The sequence below is a fragment of the Neofelis nebulosa genome, chromosome 16, assembly GCF_028018385.1.
Source record: "Neofelis nebulosa isolate mNeoNeb1 chromosome 16, mNeoNeb1.pri, whole genome shotgun sequence".
NCBI lineage: Eukaryota > Metazoa > Chordata > Mammalia > Carnivora > Felidae > Neofelis > Neofelis nebulosa.
In genome coordinates, this window is record NC_080797.1 from 27,495,041 (window position 1) to 27,511,834 (window position 16,794).

Genomic DNA, 16,794 nt, shown 5'->3' on the forward strand with positions numbered 1-16,794 from the left:
CAGAGCCTGGATCCTGCTTCGGATTCTGTGTCTCCCTCTCTCTCTGCCCCTCCCCAGCTTGCACTCTTGTCTCTCTCTCCCTCAAAAATAAATGAAACCATTACAAAAATTGTTGTTAAAGTGTCACTTGCCACCAATATAAGGTAACAATAAAAATTAATAAAGAAAGCAAAATGATGGTATTAAAATCTAATACAGGTATCACAAAGCCCCAAAGATATTTCGGTCTTAATTTTGGATTGCCTCCTCTTTGTACATGTAATACACATAATTGTTTGCATGTAAAAATGTATTGTGCTTAGATATGTATTGATCGTGTGGGTGTAGTTTCCTTTATTTCAACCCAACTGAATGAAGAGCTGTTCTCTCGTTAGCTGAAATCAAAAGAACCTTCTTAATAGTAGCCAAGGTTTATATTTTAGACTCCCCCAATCAAAACCAAAATTGGAGAAGTGCTCCTTTTTTCTTCATGAATTGCTGAACAGTCCCCAGTGGCGAATCAGCTTGGTTTCAGAGGCTGCTGGGGCAGGAAACCTATATTCTTATTAGAACTGTGGGCAGTATTCACATTGGAACTGCCTTAAAGCTTTAAAAATGTTCTGTTTTGTGTTTTTAAGACCTCGCCACCATGGAAGAAAGAGTACAAAGACGGTATTATGAAAAGCTGACGGAATTTGTGGCAGACATGACCAAAATTTTTGATAACTGTCGTTACTACAATCCTAGCGACTCGCCTTTTTACCAATGTGCAGAAGTTCTTGAATCATTCTTTGTACAGAAATTGAAAGGATTCAAGGCTAGCAGGTGAGCAAATGCGTTCCGTGTTCTGAATTAACCCAGTTCCTCCAGTTCTTCCTACTGTTTTTGTCTGGATCAGCCAGTGAGTTCAGTCTGTGATAAATTTGAACCTTGAAATCAAGAATCATTAAAAAAGAAAAAAAATCAAGACTCTAGCATTACAATACACTGCCAAGGACAAGAGGACAGACTCAGTAACGAGAAGTTGCTGAGTTTGTGATCTGCTGAAAATTAAAGTTATTGGTTTTGTTTTTTTTTGTTTTTTTTTTTTTTATAAAAAAGCACTTATCAGATGCTTATAGAATGCAAGATGCTCTCTCAAATGCCACACGGAGCAGGGGCACCTGGCTGGCTCAGTCGGAAGAGTGTGCGACTCTTGATCTCGGGGCAGTGAGTTCAAGCCCCATGTTGGGTGTAGAGTTTACTTGATAAAATAAATAAATATATATTTATAGTTAAGTAAATATATATTTATATTTAAAAAAGAAACATGCCATGGGGCACATAAAAGTTTAGTAGCAAGACAGAGCTCTTGCCCTTACTGAGTTTACCAAAGCATAAAAATTACTGTTCTGTAGGGTAGAGTAAGGAGAAGACTAGGAAAGGGGATTTAAGCACTTTCTCCTTAATTTATGCTTGCTATATCTTTGAAATCATAAAATGTTTTATTTCTCTGGGTATTTTTCCTGTGAGCAAAACTAGACTTTAAGTCCACCGGCCTTTACTTTGAACCTCCGGTAACAGAAGCAGTGAGCAACTTTGCATGGTGTTCAGATACAGCATCTTTGTGCCTTTTGTTTCTGAACCTCAGTCTCCCCTTCTCAAGCCCATGACTTTCTTCTTTCCAACAGGGCCCTGTTCTCTTTTCCTGTGATAACTTCCACCACTTTGTAGCCCTGATATTCACTACTCACCATCATCCCCCATCCACCAGCTTGCATGCTTGATCCTCCCTCGGTACTCGGACTGGGTAGATCTTGGCTGGTCTGGGGCCTGGGCATCTCTGTTATCTAGTGAACTCTGCATATCAAAGTGTAAGAATCAGTGCTGAGCTTAGTTACTTTCTTCTGAGGAAAATCCACAGGGTGTTATCTCTCTCCTTGTCCTGCAGCAAGGTAGATCAAGAACTGCATTTTAAAATCCGTTTACATAAACTAAAAGTGAAGGACAAGCCTAGCTAAGGTGTCCCAGGGAATCAAAAGTATAGGCGAGGAAGGAAGGAAACCAGGTAGGTAGGCAGGCTCTAGACCAAGAACGAAGAGAGTTTACAGAACGTCTGAAACTCCCATTTGTATCCTCTCCTATCTGTTAGCCCATTAGCCGTAGAACCTAAAGTGGAAGAGGACGACTTACTCAATATGGTAAAGTCCCTCGTAAAATAATAATGAAGGAATAAAAAGGGGTAAACTCAGAATATGAGAAGAATATGCTAGATGTTACTGATGAGGTTTCCACAGATTCTAGAAGACAGAAAGCAGATGAAAGGATCGTCCGACAAAGCCAGGGGTGCCACAGCCCGTTAGCCGGCTCTTCAGCAGAGGTGACCGCTTGCTGCCCAGTACACCTGCTGCAAGCCTCCAACACGAAGACTCCAAAATACAATAAAAGGCAAGAGAGGAGTTAAGGATCTGTATATGGGCCAGTCACCCTTTGTAACCTGTGTCCAGACAGCCCTGTGCGGGCAGCCCGAAGCACTGGAAGAACACGAGTTTCTTCCCTGGAGAAATGGAGTAAGCTTTCTGCAGAGAACTGGACTAGGCAGAAGAGAATTGGACTCGGAGTAAAGTCCCCCGACCTGAGGTTTGGTCGGGTCCACGGCCCCGTCACTCTGGAGCTGTGGCTGTCGACTGGGATAATTTGCCCATCCCCGCACTTCCCACGGGATGTTCAGAGATGCCTGGAGGCATTTTTGTTGGTCACTCGGAGGTGGGAAGTAATGCTGACGAGATGCGACTAAACGTCCTCGTGCACCAGACCGCCCCCGCCCCCAACAAAGAATTATCCAGCCCCCAAATGTCAGCAGTGTTGAAATTAAGAAACCCTGATCGAAGGCAACACTTGCCAGTCAGCCTTACACAGGTACATAGGGCTCTGCAGGCACCTTTCTGGTCCTTCAACTTCCTCTCTTTCAGTGTGAACAGATAGCCAGGGATGACCAGATATGTAAGGAAAGCTTGCAGCGTAAAAGAGAAAGGTCAGGGTGTAGCAGAACAGATAAAAGAGAACTTAAAACAAACAAACAAACAAAAAACCAAGCCTCTAAATCATGTCCCAAGAGAAATTTTATGAGATAGTGAATCTAGGGACACCTGGCTGGCTCAGTTGGTAGAGCATGATCTTGGGAGTCATGAGTTCCAGCCCCACGTTGCAAGTAGAGTTTACTTTAAAAAAAAAAAAAAGGATCTTGAATCTACAAAATGGCGAAAAGGATATTAGGAATAAAGAACAGTTAGAAGGAGTGGCTAGAAAAGAAACTAAACTTACTGTAAACAGTGAAAGTTAAAATCAAGGACTTTCTCAATGTAAAGCACAAAAAGACAAGTCAATGAAAAATGTGAAAGGAAGAAAATGCATTGTAGCATTTCCAGTACTCACTTAATGGAAATTCCAGAAAAGAAGAAGAGAGAAGACTGAGGAAAATAAATTATCAAAAGACTAATACAAGAAAAATTCCCTGAGCTGATGAGAGGCACGAGACTTCAAGTTCAAGCAGAACAGATTCATTCATTCATCAAATGGTTATTGAGACCCTGCTGTGTGTCAGATATTGAATCCCTCTGGGGCTTCATTCTTGTGGGGTGGGAGGGGTATGGAATGATAAGGACAGTTGGTAAACATATAAGCCAGCTGGACAAATGGGAAAAAGTCCATCCCACATATCCATCATTGTAAAATTTCCAGATGCCAAGGATAAAAGAAGTTTTTCTCGGCGTTTCTAAAGAAGATAAAACAGACAACCTATAAAGCAACAAGAATTAGATGGGTATCAGACTTTTCTCTGACAACATGGAACGCCGGAAGACTTTGGAGGAATACGTCTAAAAGTTTGAGGAAAAATGATTTTCAACCTACGATTCTGTGTCCAGCCAAACAATCAAGTGCAGGGGCAGAACAAATCCACTTTCAGTCATGGAAGGACTCATAAAGGGACTCCTTCCCGTGAATCCTTTCTTTGCAAGTTATTTTACGATGTGCACTAGCAAAATAACTCAAGAAAACAAAAGATCTTGGATCCAAGAAACAAGCGGTTCAGGAAGATAATATGAATCACTCTAACTCATGACGACATTGGTACAGCAGGCTAATGCAGCAGGGAGTCCAAACTGGAGCAGGAGAATGGAGCATTCTCAAGAGGAAGGTGTCTGGCGGGAGAAATGGTTCATACATTAGATAATTACTAGTTTAAGAATGCAAGAAGGAAAAAATGGAAGGCAATTCAAGATCCCATGAAAACCATAAAGTCGTGTAGGAATGCTAAGAATGCCCTCTTAGCAAAGGAGTAGGTGGCACAAGGAGAAAAATATTTACATAGTTACAATAATGTAAACAGTGCATTGATGTTCAGCTTTTAGAATCAACCTGTAGACAAAGCACATTTGGATTTAATTTAAAATTAGAAGTAAAAGTTGGATTCAAGAAGAGAGGTGGGAAAATGGTTATGTGAGCTTAGTTATCATTTGCTGTAGCAGGATTTAAGCAATATGAAGTTGCTTAAACGAGAAATAGCAGCATGAGAAATCTACCTGCCGACGAACTGAAGTTCAAAGTAATTGATCCTAGGGAGCCTTGGCTTCAGGTTGAGTAAATATTGGGATAAGAGGACCACAACTTAGTTTCAGTCTCTCCCTGCTTTTTTATTTGCACCTCTTGCAGTTATCCCTCCAGTTAAATTTCTATAGTTGCCCTTTTTTAATTGGAAAGGCTTTAGCCTTTGCTAGTAACTGTGAGGTGGAAACTGGGGGATTTGAATCCCACCCTGCTGCCATGCCAGGCTTGCAGGCAGAACCCAGAGTGGGAATGGTAGCAGCTGCCGATGAAGGAGGAGAAAGCATCTGCGGGCTTGTGGCGAAACAAAGAAATTGGGGAAAGGAGGGGGTCCAGGGGCTGGGTCCGCACAGTACAGGGGCCACTTACGAGAGCTTGTCACCCATTTATTTTTTGCAGCTTTTTATTTTATTTGAGTTCACATAATCTTCATTAAGGAACGTGGGAGCAAATCGACAAGTTTGCTCAATTCTATAAGATGAAATGGGAGGAGATTTTAAGGAATCTTTTTGTTGCTTTCCAGATTTAAGGCATTTAAGAATGAAACCTACATGTAGCCATTCATTGAAATGGGATTGATTTATGGGTTTCCAGTATTTCCATTGCCATATTTTCCCCATTTTTAATTTATGATCTCTAGCATTGTTCGCACATTATTTTCATTACTGTGCTTTGTTACAATTCATCATTTATACCATCCATGTTCTTTCTTTTCTTACAGATTCTGATATCTTTAGTCTGAATTTTTAACTGGAATCAGAACTGGATGTTGGGGTCACTCTTTCTTTTATTGTTCCACGTGATTACCTAATTCAAAATTGCCCCCCCACAAAGTTCATACTAGTTAATTTAATGTTTTAATGTTAAAAATATATGTACAGTAGTAAATGGTTTATTCTAGCGGCCATGTTGAACAATGTACTTAAGAATTGTAAACTCCTGGAATGCTGTATTTATCCACACTGCTGCAGTAGACCGCACTCTGACTTAGTCCTGGCGGCTGTGCAGGAGTGTGGTTTTTACTAACGAAAGTTGTGAATAAAACTGTGAAACTAGAGAGGAGACTTTCTGGACTTCAATAGAAAAATGTGATTTTAATACTGCTATTTCTTTTTTTTTTTTAATATAATTTTTTCTTCATATTCCCCGAATCAATGTAAATAAGCATGTACGTACACACACACACACACACACACACACACACACACAGACACACACACACACGCGCGCGCACACACACACCTTTACCACAATGGTAATGCCTCTGTAAATGTTTCTATCTGTCCCATTGGCTAAAAATGTATAATCTTTATTAGATGAATATATATATATATATATATATATTTTAATAATGGCTTTTTCCAGTGAACTATCATGTTTCAGTGTACAGTGAAAATTTCTATTGTAGGTTAACAGTTTCTTACTTGTTCTCATATATTTGCTTGCCAAGGGTAAATGAAAGAACATGGCTGCTTCTTCCCCCAGACAGACTGACCTTGGCATCCACATAAAGCATCATTGTTTTCAAAAATGAAGGGTGCTTAATTGTTCCCTTTTTTCTGTATTCTGTAGGTCTCATAACAACAAACTGCAGTCTACAGCTTCTTAAAGTTCAGCGTGTTAACCTAACATAAAACACAGCAAGAATCTGGTTGTCTGAACTATTTTAAATTAAGGAGCCAGATGTTTTTAGTCAGGTTATCCTGACAAGACTTGACCTAAACTTCGTTTTTATTGGTCATAACAGTCCAATTATATTCTTGGCCAATTTTGTCCAACGGACAAGGGAAAAGCAAAGTCAACGACACCATTATCTTGTCAAGATCAAATGGTTTTACTATTGTGGCAGAAGCGGGAAAACTTTGTTTATTGAGAAAAAAAAAAGAAAAAAGAAAGCAAGAAAAAAAGATAATATGGGGTCAAGTGTAACTCCATGGAAATGCCACGTCTGCTCTTCAGTGAAGAAGCTGGTTTAGTCTCACAGAAAACTTTTGACTGTATTTATTTATTGTTGCAAAAAAGACGCTTTTTTATTGCTGCCCTCATTTGTCAGCTAATTATTTTTTCTTATAAAATCCAGCCCCGGTTACATGTAATCCATTCTGTATCTTATCATGATTCCTGTAGGTAAAAGTACAAGACGACCTCTAGATGTCTTTTCTTTCTATGAAAGGAGCTGCTATGTACACATGTGCACACAGACACACAAACACACACACACACACACACACACACACACAACTGGGAATCAACAATGAGTTTATTGTTCATGGTAGATAAAAATTAAGCTTGCATAAAGGTTGGGCTAAGTGGTCCTGGACTACAGACTCTGTTGCCTTGAATATAACAGTACAATTTGTCATTTACTCTGCACCAGGCTAAACTGAGTAAAATCTATTTGAAGGTATCTTGTTTGTAAACATTTGTCAGATTCTAATTTTTTTTCTTTTTGTATTAAAATTCAACTATGGATGTATATGAAACAAAATAAATGGAGATCATTTTTCTCCCACAGATGGTGTCTTTGAATGTGCGCTAATGATTATCTGTAAGCCTTTGAGGGGAAAGGGAGGGCCACAAGGTAAACAAAAGGCCGACGAACTTCATTGTACCTGAGTTTCTCCAGGATGATAGTGGCCCTTCGTTTTAGAATTCCCAGCCCACTGTCACTACATCCAAGAAAAATCTTCAGGGGTGCTAATCCTGTTGTATCAATTGATCATACTAATGAAAGAGGTAATGTGGCAGAATACACATTGCCCTCATGTGTACGTTATATCATACCAGGCAAATCAGCAGTTACGGACAGCTACTTCTATTTTATGAAGGGCGTTTTTTAGAGGACATGATCCATTTTGTATTTTTTGTTTATTGGTTGAGTTGTCTGGGTTTGGGGGGTTTTTCGTTTGTTTTTTTCCTCATAAAAAGTAGTGTGAGCAAGTATGGGAAAAGATGGAAACAACAGAGGAAGGTAGACTTTGCAGATTTTTCCTTTCGGGGTTCTACCCTTCCACGTTGTGTTACTGTGTTGTAATAATCGCTTCTGTAACATCTGCCGTAGGTGGTTTGTGGAGCTTTGCAAAAATTTTACTAGATTTTGCACTAATGCGCATTAGCTTTGTCCTACCAGTTTCTGGAATTTGTCTAATCATGTTTTTAAAGTTTCCTTCTGTTTAATATCACCCTGCTATGCAAAGCCTTTCCCAGACCTTAGTTTCTTAAAAGAAAGAGGTGGCTCCAGTTCCCAGTTCTTCCTTATTACAGACTCAGGTGTGCAGGTGTTCTGGGTTCATTTTATCTCAAGAAGCCCATTCCTTTTTGTACATACGAATGTCACTTAAAGCTCTGCTTACAAACTTAAGGAGACTAACTGCTCAATATGAAAACGTGGAAACAGTTTTTGCTTAAAATACTAACACGGAAGTAGTCAAATACAGGTTATTTACAGGTTATTTTGTCCTTTTACTTTTCAAGAAAATGTTACCTGTTGTATGCACTGTGCTGATGCAAGAGTCCTACAGTTTAATGAATTATAAAATTATTCTGCATCTCATCACGTCACAGTATTTCTGTACTATTTATTCATATATATATATAGATAGATATAGATATATATGGGCTTAATCATTTAAAACTTGTTGCGGCAAGAACTTTCCTACCTGTAGGCAATAGATTGCTATGTTTTTAACAGATTGTGGCAAATTCTAAACAGCAATTCTTTTTGTACGTAATAGGACGTTTCATCCTAGAAAAATAAAGTAATGTTTTTGACATTGGATTTGGTGCAGTTTCTAATGAAACAGTGGTTGGTTGGTTGGTTGGTTGGTTGATATATTTTCTGTAGCCATTGGCATTGCCAAATTGTACCAAAAAAAGGTAAATTTTATGGGGATCCTCAGACCAGGAAGTTGTTAGTTTCGTGTGTGCATTTAATAACAAAGCCTTTGGCAATTTCTGCCACCATATAAATAGGCATTTTATAGTTTTATCAACTTAACAGAGCTTCAGTCTTTCAAAAGTCATTTTTGAAAAACATACATTCTTATATAATGAATTTCACAAGCTGCTTTTCTACGAGTATTCTCTGACAGGCTCCTCCTATTCCATAAGATACACGTATTATAGCTGTTTTCCTTTCAATAGTCCGAGTAGTAGAATGCACATTTGTGATACGTGGTTAGGGTTTTTCTACTTCGTCTTGTAAATATATTGAATTTGCATCTAGTAGGTGTCCTTGGCCAAAAGTATTGGTGCTTGGGGGTCTCATCTGCCAAGTTCACAGTCCTTGAAAACATTTCATAACAGTAAGTATTTTCATAATATCAGTAAAGCTTTTTTCTCCCATCCAGATTCTGCGGGATTTGTATTTTAGCTAATGCCCTGCAATAGGTTAAGAAAAATTTTTTGTGAACTTTCAGAGCTATTTTCTAAAGTAAAACAATGCCTTTTTATATTTTAAATGGCCTGGAGTGTTAGAGACCCTGAGATTTTGCTGTTGTTTATAATCTACCTTCCCAGAATCTGTAAATCGATGTTCTTTCCCTCTTTGTATTCATCTTTGTGTGTTTCTGGTATTAAAGGAGCCAGCCTCGTGGTGACCTTTTAAGTGTGCGTGGACGGGCTGAGCTAGACACAGCTGCGCGGTAGTGGCGGCCCCTGCTCTTCCCGTGATTGAGGGCGTTCCCCGGAGGCGTCCAGTTTAGTCCCGAATGTGAGAATGGCGCCACCTCATGGGCAAAGCAGTGTCTTATTAAGTGTTTGGAGGGGAAGAGCCAGCTGAGAAGAATTTTCAATAATACGAAGTATTCTGAGCGATACTTCTGGATAAACTACTGAGAAAGACGTTTCTTAGAAGATCACACCCCATTTGATCCAATTTGGGCCAAATTCAACTAAAGAAAAGCTCTATTTTTTTAAATAATAAAGTCCCAGACTTGAAACGGGGATTGTAATTGCAATTGGTGGGCCAGTTTTTAGGTGTCTGCATATATGCTGTTTGATCCACCTTAAGAACGATTGAAGGAATGTAAACAAACAGTGCCAAATGATGTCTTTTAAAAACTTAAAAGTCAGTACCCAAAAAAGGCATATATTTTTTTATAGACCTGAAAGCAAGACAAGTACTTTTTTTTTTTTTTCTTGAGTTCTAACAGCTTAATTCAAAGGAGGGAAGGTACCGAGTTCCTCTCGAAGGCGATGGAGTGTTCTATTGAGAGACTACTGCCAGCGCACATAGCCTTTTAGTCTTTGGCGCACAAACACACGTGCTAAGGAAAATCTATCAGGACAAAAGGATTAGGAACTACAATGAATTTGCTACTTAAATTTTTCCATAAAATTACAGATTGTGGCCAATGAAATTCTTCTTAACCTTTTTTGCCCAACTTGGGATTCTCCGTCTTACCACCTCCTGTGCACCTCCCCCACCCCCCCACCCCCTACCCCCCCCCCCCCACCACTGCTCTCACTGGAGCCTCACTTGTCTCTCGTTGCAACCTGGTCTTGAACGACGGCCATAACCCTGGGCAGCTCCTAAAAAGCTGGCCTGCTTGTGTTTGCCGGGACGTACGCACTAACCGTATGACCACGCGTCACAGAGATCACACAGTTCTGCCGTTTTGTGTGTTTCCAAAACTCCTCAGAAACTATCAAATCAGTCTAGTCAAACCCTAACCCTAACCCTCAGGCTTCTGTCAAAGTGATGTGTTCCCCTCCCTTTTAAGCCAAAGCTATTTATAGAAGAACCCTTGTAACTACTCTAACTTCCAACCATCCAGCCGATAATTTATCCGTTTGGCCGTTTTGCAATTTTCCCCACCGCGTTGGTCGAGATTACCAGTTAGCTTTTTCACGCTGAAAAATTCAGCTTTGGTTTTTGTGACTGGCGCAACTTATGTCTGTTAATCTTTATTCTTAAAAAAAAAAAAAAAAAAACAAAAAACAAAACAGCCAGAAGCTCTTCAATTGCTGCTTACTCTACTGGCTGATAGCCGGTGTTACAATGCAATTGATCCGTTCCCAAGAAGCAATTCTACCATGATTTTTAGTAAGTTTTAGCAAGACTCACTTTTGGAAAATTCTCTAAAAAATCCCTGAATAACGCTTTAACCACAGAATAGTCAGAACCTCTCCAATGTTATTTTATCCCTCAGCAACCCCCCGCCCCGCCCCCCCCCCCCCCCCCCCCCGTTTGGGACACACCAGGTAATAGTATCTCCCACACAATCAGATGTTACATCTTAACGCTACTGCTGCTAACTTCCTTGTGGATGCTCTATCGTCCTGGCCTCAACATCCTTCATGTATACAGTGCTTCCGTGTGCCATCAAGACTGTCTAAAGACACATCTTGAGCTCCCGGAGCGCATCTCCTTTAGGACCACATAGGCTGGGTTTTTTTCCCTTCAGCTCAGTTCCTGTTTCTCTTCCCTCATGCAACCATGGCTTCAACCATGGATTATCCGTGTCTCTATCCACAGGTTTCAAATTAACTGATGTGCAGCTTGGTCTTCTGAAAAAAACTTGTTAATGTCTTTGTGGACTCCAGTATAAAATCGATATTAAATACAGCTAGTGATTCGACCTTTTGCAAACCAACAGGCAAGTGTTTAAAATTCACTTATTTGCAAGCTGTCATTGACTATTGGTTCCAGGGTTTTTGGAGTAAGTTCGAGAAGGGCTTTTCCCTCAACCTTTAGAGCTCAGTGAGGCTAAAAAAAAAAAAAAAAAACCAAACAAACAAAACAGGTGCATCAAGATCTGATTTCAAGGCAAGATTTACTACTTGACAAACACAAACATGATACTTGGTCTTAACAGAAAAATGACATCAGATACGCCCAGAACATGTCTAGCATTGGGATAGACATTGTGTTGCCAGTTTGGCACACAACATATGTTTTAGGAGCAGGGAGGCATGAAAACAAACTATTTCTTACATTTTGGTACATCAGGAACACGTTTGAATAATATTTTGCTTGAATTAAGCCCGTTAGTACTTTTTAAGTGTAAAACTTTAATACTTGTCTTGAGCTCTGACCCTAGTGTTTGATCTAAATGACATTTCATATATGTCTTCTGACTAGTGCACTTACTGTTATGTACAGAATTTAAAATGTGATGGTTTTAGTATGAAATTTGGTTTGATACGCGATATAACCTATTCAAAGTTGTATATTTAAAATCAAGGAAATGTTTTTTTGTGAACTATTTCTACTGAAGAATGTATTTAAATTAAAATAATTAAAAATAAACACCATGAAGCAGTGATCTGTTAACTGGACAGGTCAGTTATCTGAGCCGTGTGAGTAAGTGCCCCTAGAGTTGAATAACTTTGCCAGGCAGCTCAGAAGCATACCACGGAAGAAGCATTTTGTAAAAATAAGAAAGTGGCAATTTCAGGATTCGAGCTGGAACTGCGCGATCACTTCCCGAAGGAGCTGTGTGCCCCACTCCACAGGAAGACCCCATTACACGAAGACAGACCTTGCCTGTCTCGTTGCTGACAGCCAAGTCTCTTATGATCCAGAAGTGCAAGGACAGTAGTACATTTCAAACACACTGGGTGTGAATTGCACCTTGAACTTGCCCATCCCTTTTTCGGTTAAATCTCTTCACATAGCTGCTGCTGCTCCTGAGCAGGCCATCTCCTGGCCTGAGCCGTCCTCTCAGGACCTGAAGGAGAGCTGTAGGGAGCTGCCGTCTCTTATGGTAGATGTGACCCATCACAATATACCTGCTGCCTAAAAAAAAAAAGTAACCAAAATGTAAATTCACAATGTCTTTTAAAAGCCAAGGAACAGAAAATGTTGAGACTGTCAAGAAATGCCTAAGCTTGGGGCACCTGGCTGGCTCATTCGGTGGAGTGTGCAACTCCTGATCTTTGGGGTTGTGGGTTCAAACCCCATGTTGGGCGTAGACATTACTCTAAAATCTTTTTTCATGATTATTTTTATTTTAGTGAGAGAAGAGCACCCGTGAGCCGGGGGGGGGGGGGGGGGGGGGGGTGCGAATATCTCCAGCAGGCTGCACGCTCAGCGCAGAGCTGGAAGCAGGGCTCAATCCCAGGACCCTGGGATCAGGACCTAAGCCAAAATCAAATCAGACACTCAAGGGACTGAGCCACCCGGGTGCCCCCAAAATAAAATCCTTAAAAAAAAAAAAAAAAGCCTAAGCTTGAATCTATTATCTTGCTGCATATGTTGATTCTCAGACATTTCACCCTCAAACAACAGGTGGAAACAGTCTGGTGACCTTTTAGAAGATAACCAGATAATCAGCCTGTAACCTGCCAACACGACAAAACAAAGGTCTTAATCACAATCAGGAGGATTTTCCAGAGCACACCTCTAGGAAGATGTGGGAGTGGGTATTTCCTACCCCCCATCCTCCAGAAAAAGACTTTTCTAAACTTTTCCGAAAAGCCTCTTAGGCATCCCTCTGGCAACGCTGTTTCATCACTCCATTTGTCAACAAAAAAATCTGAGTGCCCGCTTTGTGCCAAAACACGCCGTTCCCACCTTTAAACCAGAAGCACGGGGGAGGCTGGTGGAGCTGAAATCGGAGTGACCGAAATATATACCTGTCGTCTGCAAACTATTCATTTTCGAGTACTCTCCCCCACCCACCGGTACTGGGGTGACCGACAGACGAGGCTGTGGCACCCAAGCTACAAGTGGTGACAAAGTCCGTATAGAAAGTGGTCAGATCAGTTTCAATACCAGGTTTAAATTCTGGACATGGCTTATTGCAGTTGGAGGAGTCTAGGGCTAAAATGTGGACTCGGAAGAAAAACCCGTCCGGAGTGATGTACAGGCGGTTCATCTTGTACAGCCCGTCCCGGTCCACCAGAAGAGTCACCAGCCGGATCCCTGTGCCGAGCACGTCCACGTCATGCACGATTCCGTTCACTGCTGCTTTCAAAAAACAAAGAGTTTGGAGAAACGCATTTCCTCTCTTTCCCCAGTGAGTTTTGCACACACCACGAAATAGTCCACACGGGTCTGAGCACTGCAGGATCGAGTGGGTGGGTTTCTCCAGGGTCTGCCCTTAGGGGAGTCCGCGAGCACAGCCCGGCACTCTGGGTTCGGAGAGGCTCGCCTCGCGGCCAGGGCTCTGCAGCCCGGACCCGGGAGGAGCTGCGGGGCGGGGCTCACCGAATTCGCTCGCGCAGTAGGACTCGCGCTCGTCCAGGTCCGTCCTGCAAGCGCGCTCGCAGGGCTCGGTGCCGGGTCCGGCGTCCCTCCGCGGCAGGCTGAGGCGCGGCGGCGGCGGCGGCGCGGGCGCGGGCCCCGGCCCCGGCCCCGGCCCCGGGGGCGGCGCGGCGGCGCGCGGCCGGTTGGGGTGGGCGGGGCCGGCGGGATCCTCGGCGGCGCGCGCGGGCGGCCGCGCGGCCGGGAAGCGCAGGGCCCGGGAGCGCGCGCGCCGCGGGGAGTCTTCCAGCGCGGGCACGCGGCGCGGCGAGGCGCGGTTCTCGGCCTGCGCGAGGCGCGGGCTCGGCGGGCCGGCGGGCGCGCGCGCGGCCTCCCGGAAGCCGGCCCGGTTCTCGGCGGGCGGCGGGGGCTTCCGGCGTCGCGGGTCGGACCAGGCGCGGGGAGCGGCCTCGGCTGCGCGCGGCCGCCGCGGGGCCTCAGGAACCGGCTGCGCCCGGGGCCCCGGCGTCTCCTCCGCGCTCGGGCCGCCGCCGGGGTCGGGCTTTCTGTTGTGGGGCGGCGGGGCTGTAGGGGAAAAAGAGGAGAGGCCGGGGAGGCCGTCAGGGGAGGAGAGGCCGGAAGGGGAGAGGAGACTCTGTGGGAAGGGGAGGAGAGGCCGAGTGGGGACGGGAGGGGAGGAGGGGCCGAGAGGGGAGGGAGACCCAGTGGGAAGGGTTGGGGAGGCCGAGTGGGGAGGCCGGGGAGGTCGAGGGAGGTGGGAAGGCGGGCTGAGCCGACGAGGCTGCGGAGGGGAGGCGAGGCCGATGGCGGGGGCGGGGGGGGGGGGGGGGAGAAAGGGCCCTGGGGGGGGGGGGGGAGAGATGGGGGACCGTAGAAACTTAGCAGGCACCTGCGAGAGGAGCGATGGGGAGGCCGGGAGCCCTGGAAGTGAAGGACAGGGAACGCGAGGGGGAGACGAAGGCGCCCCTGTGATGAGGGGAGGGAAGCCTCCCCAGCTTCAGGTCCGAGCGGAGCACGGGTTTCCTAGGCCCCGCAGGAAGACCGAGGTGAGGGTCTTGCCCTCTGAGACCGAGGCCAACCAAGGAAGAAGTTCTCACCACATGGGAACATTGCATTTTTGTTAGGGAACCTTTTCAAATCTATAGCTTTCAAAATTGCACCAACCTATCTGTTCTAAGGACTAAACACAACTGACGGCTGTGGTTAACAAACTCTTTTTGCCGTTTCATATATATATATATATATATATATATATATATATATATATATATATGTAAACATCCGCCTTTTTGCTATGTACAGTTTGTTGAGAAAGTACCAAGAGCAAACCCCAGGGGGAAAGGTCTCATATTACAGGTTCTCCTAATTGTTTGAGCGCCCCTGACAACAGAACTATTTGGTTTTCCCATCCGTGTTTACACTGTCATCTTGGTCTCTGTGAGTGGATTTTTATCTGGCTTCTTGGACACCACATACTAGTAAACCACAGCTACGAAAGATTTTTAAAGCATGGCTGGGAGGCAGAGGTCCCTGGTTAAGTATAAAAGCACACACACATCACTTACATTCCCCACCTCCCCGCCCTGCCCTGGTGGAGGAAAACCAACAAACAAAAAAATATCTTAAATGATTATGGCATGAGAACAAATTTTTAGAATTATTAATGATTTCCCCCAGCTCTGCAGACAGGTTAGTGAGCAAACTTCAGCCAGCCTGGGAGCTGGGCAACCTTCCATGCCCAGTTACACAATATCACCTCCCCGTTTGCCTGGGTCCCAGTGCCCCTCCAAAGGAGGCACAAGAACCGGTCTTTATTTTTCTTTTTCAGTTGTTTCAACGGCTGGTTTTTGGCATTTCTCTCCTCTTGCATTGAAGAGCTTGGTCTGCCGGTTCGCAGCTCTCGAAACACCTCATTTAAAGTGATTTATCTTGCCCAATTGACAATCTCCTTTAAAATCAGCTTTCACCCAGCAATAATAGCTGGTTACAGTTCATGTTTTGCAGAGAGGTTGATTCTGACTCATTATGGTCAACGCTGTGCCATACACAGCTGAATAAAGTTCTGGTAGATATCCAATTCCTGACTGTCAACTGTTGACCTCACAACTGCTTCCCCATTGATATCACCATCTGTTGTCATGGGAAAGATTGTCTGATATTTGGGTTAAATGCCACTGAAGTCATTCAATTTCCATGTGGAAAAATAACCCAAAGTAAATTGCCCCCGTGAGGTGCGGAAGCTATTTTTCCCAGAGATAGTGAATCGAAGAGAACATCCAAATAAAAGCAAAACAAAAACCTCTCCCTGCAGAGAACCCCTGTTTCATACCCTCAGTAACTTATTTTTCATCTCATGCATGAAATTGTGTGTGTGTGTGTGTGTGTGTGTGTGTGTGTGTGTGTGTTTTAAAGACTCAGGTATCCCTGGGCCATTCGCTGGGGCTGCAGTGAGAGGGGGAGAAATGCCCGATTTGGGCTCCCCGTCGCCCTCAGCCCCGGCGGGCGCACCCAGCGCCTCGGATCGCCCGCGGGACCCGGGCCCGGGCGCAGGGCGGACCCCGCGCTCCTCGGGGCGCCCGCCGCCCGCCGCGTCCTGCGAGCCCGGCCCGCACGGCGCCCGAAAGGCACGCCGCGACCCCTTTTGACACTTTCCCTCCTCTGCGATGGAGCAACTACTTAACATGCAAAGTTTTCTCCAGCCTGCCCGGCTCGCTCGAGATCATTTCAGTAGCTGAACTGGCTTCTTTCCGAAAAGGCTGCCAGGACACACAAAATCCTGGGGACACATTTTGCTCCTTTCGAACACGAACGCGGACCGGGAGTCCCCTCTCCTGCAAACTCTGACCCCTTTCTCGTCCCGCCCTTCAGCGCGCCCTCTCCCCAGTCCCCCCACCCCCCACCCCACCCCTGCTCCTCTCCCAGGACTCAGCATTTCACCGATCTTACCTTTTCTCTCCGCCACTGGGGCTTCGGGAGATGATCCAACGATCAAACAGAGGAGCCAGAAAGCTCTAGCTGTCATTTTCGTAGACACGGTTCCCAGGCTCTAAAACTGAGCCTGGGCTTTTGCTCTTTCTCTC

General features: G+C 44.3%; 2 protein-coding genes across 15 annotated transcripts in view; one reads left to right on the top strand and one right to left on the bottom strand.

Moving 5' to 3' along the window:
• BPTF (bromodomain PHD finger transcription factor) overlaps nucleotides 1-8,339 on the top strand; it is a 147,856-nt gene extending 139,517 nt beyond the window's left edge. For 13 of the 14 annotated variants that reach the window (XM_058703797.1, XM_058703803.1, XM_058703798.1 and 10 more), the window contains 2 exons: nucleotides 618-804; nucleotides 6,136-8,339. In XM_058703797.1, the coding sequence (XP_058559780.1) occupies nucleotides 618-804; nucleotides 6,136-6,172 (224 nt within the window). In that variant the 3' untranslated portion in view covers nucleotides 6,173-8,339. Of the gene's footprint in view, nucleotides 1-617; nucleotides 805-5,284 lie in introns of all 14 variants that reach the window. The other variant, XM_058703799.1, reaches the window with a different exon arrangement.
• A 2,981-nt stretch (nucleotides 8,340-11,320) lies between these two features.
• On the bottom strand, nucleotides 11,321-16,794 carry C16H17orf58 (chromosome 16 C17orf58 homolog). Its single transcript, XM_058703813.1, has 4 exons — nucleotides 16,661-16,794; nucleotides 13,718-14,278; nucleotides 13,283-13,474; nucleotides 11,321-12,304 (listed from the first exon to the last, which is right to left on the bottom strand). The coding sequence occupies exons 1-4, from the start codon at nucleotides 16,734-16,736 to the stop codon at nucleotides 12,114-12,116; spliced, it is 1,020 nt and encodes a 339-aa protein (XP_058559796.1). The 5' UTR covers nucleotides 16,737-16,794; the 3' UTR covers nucleotides 11,321-12,113.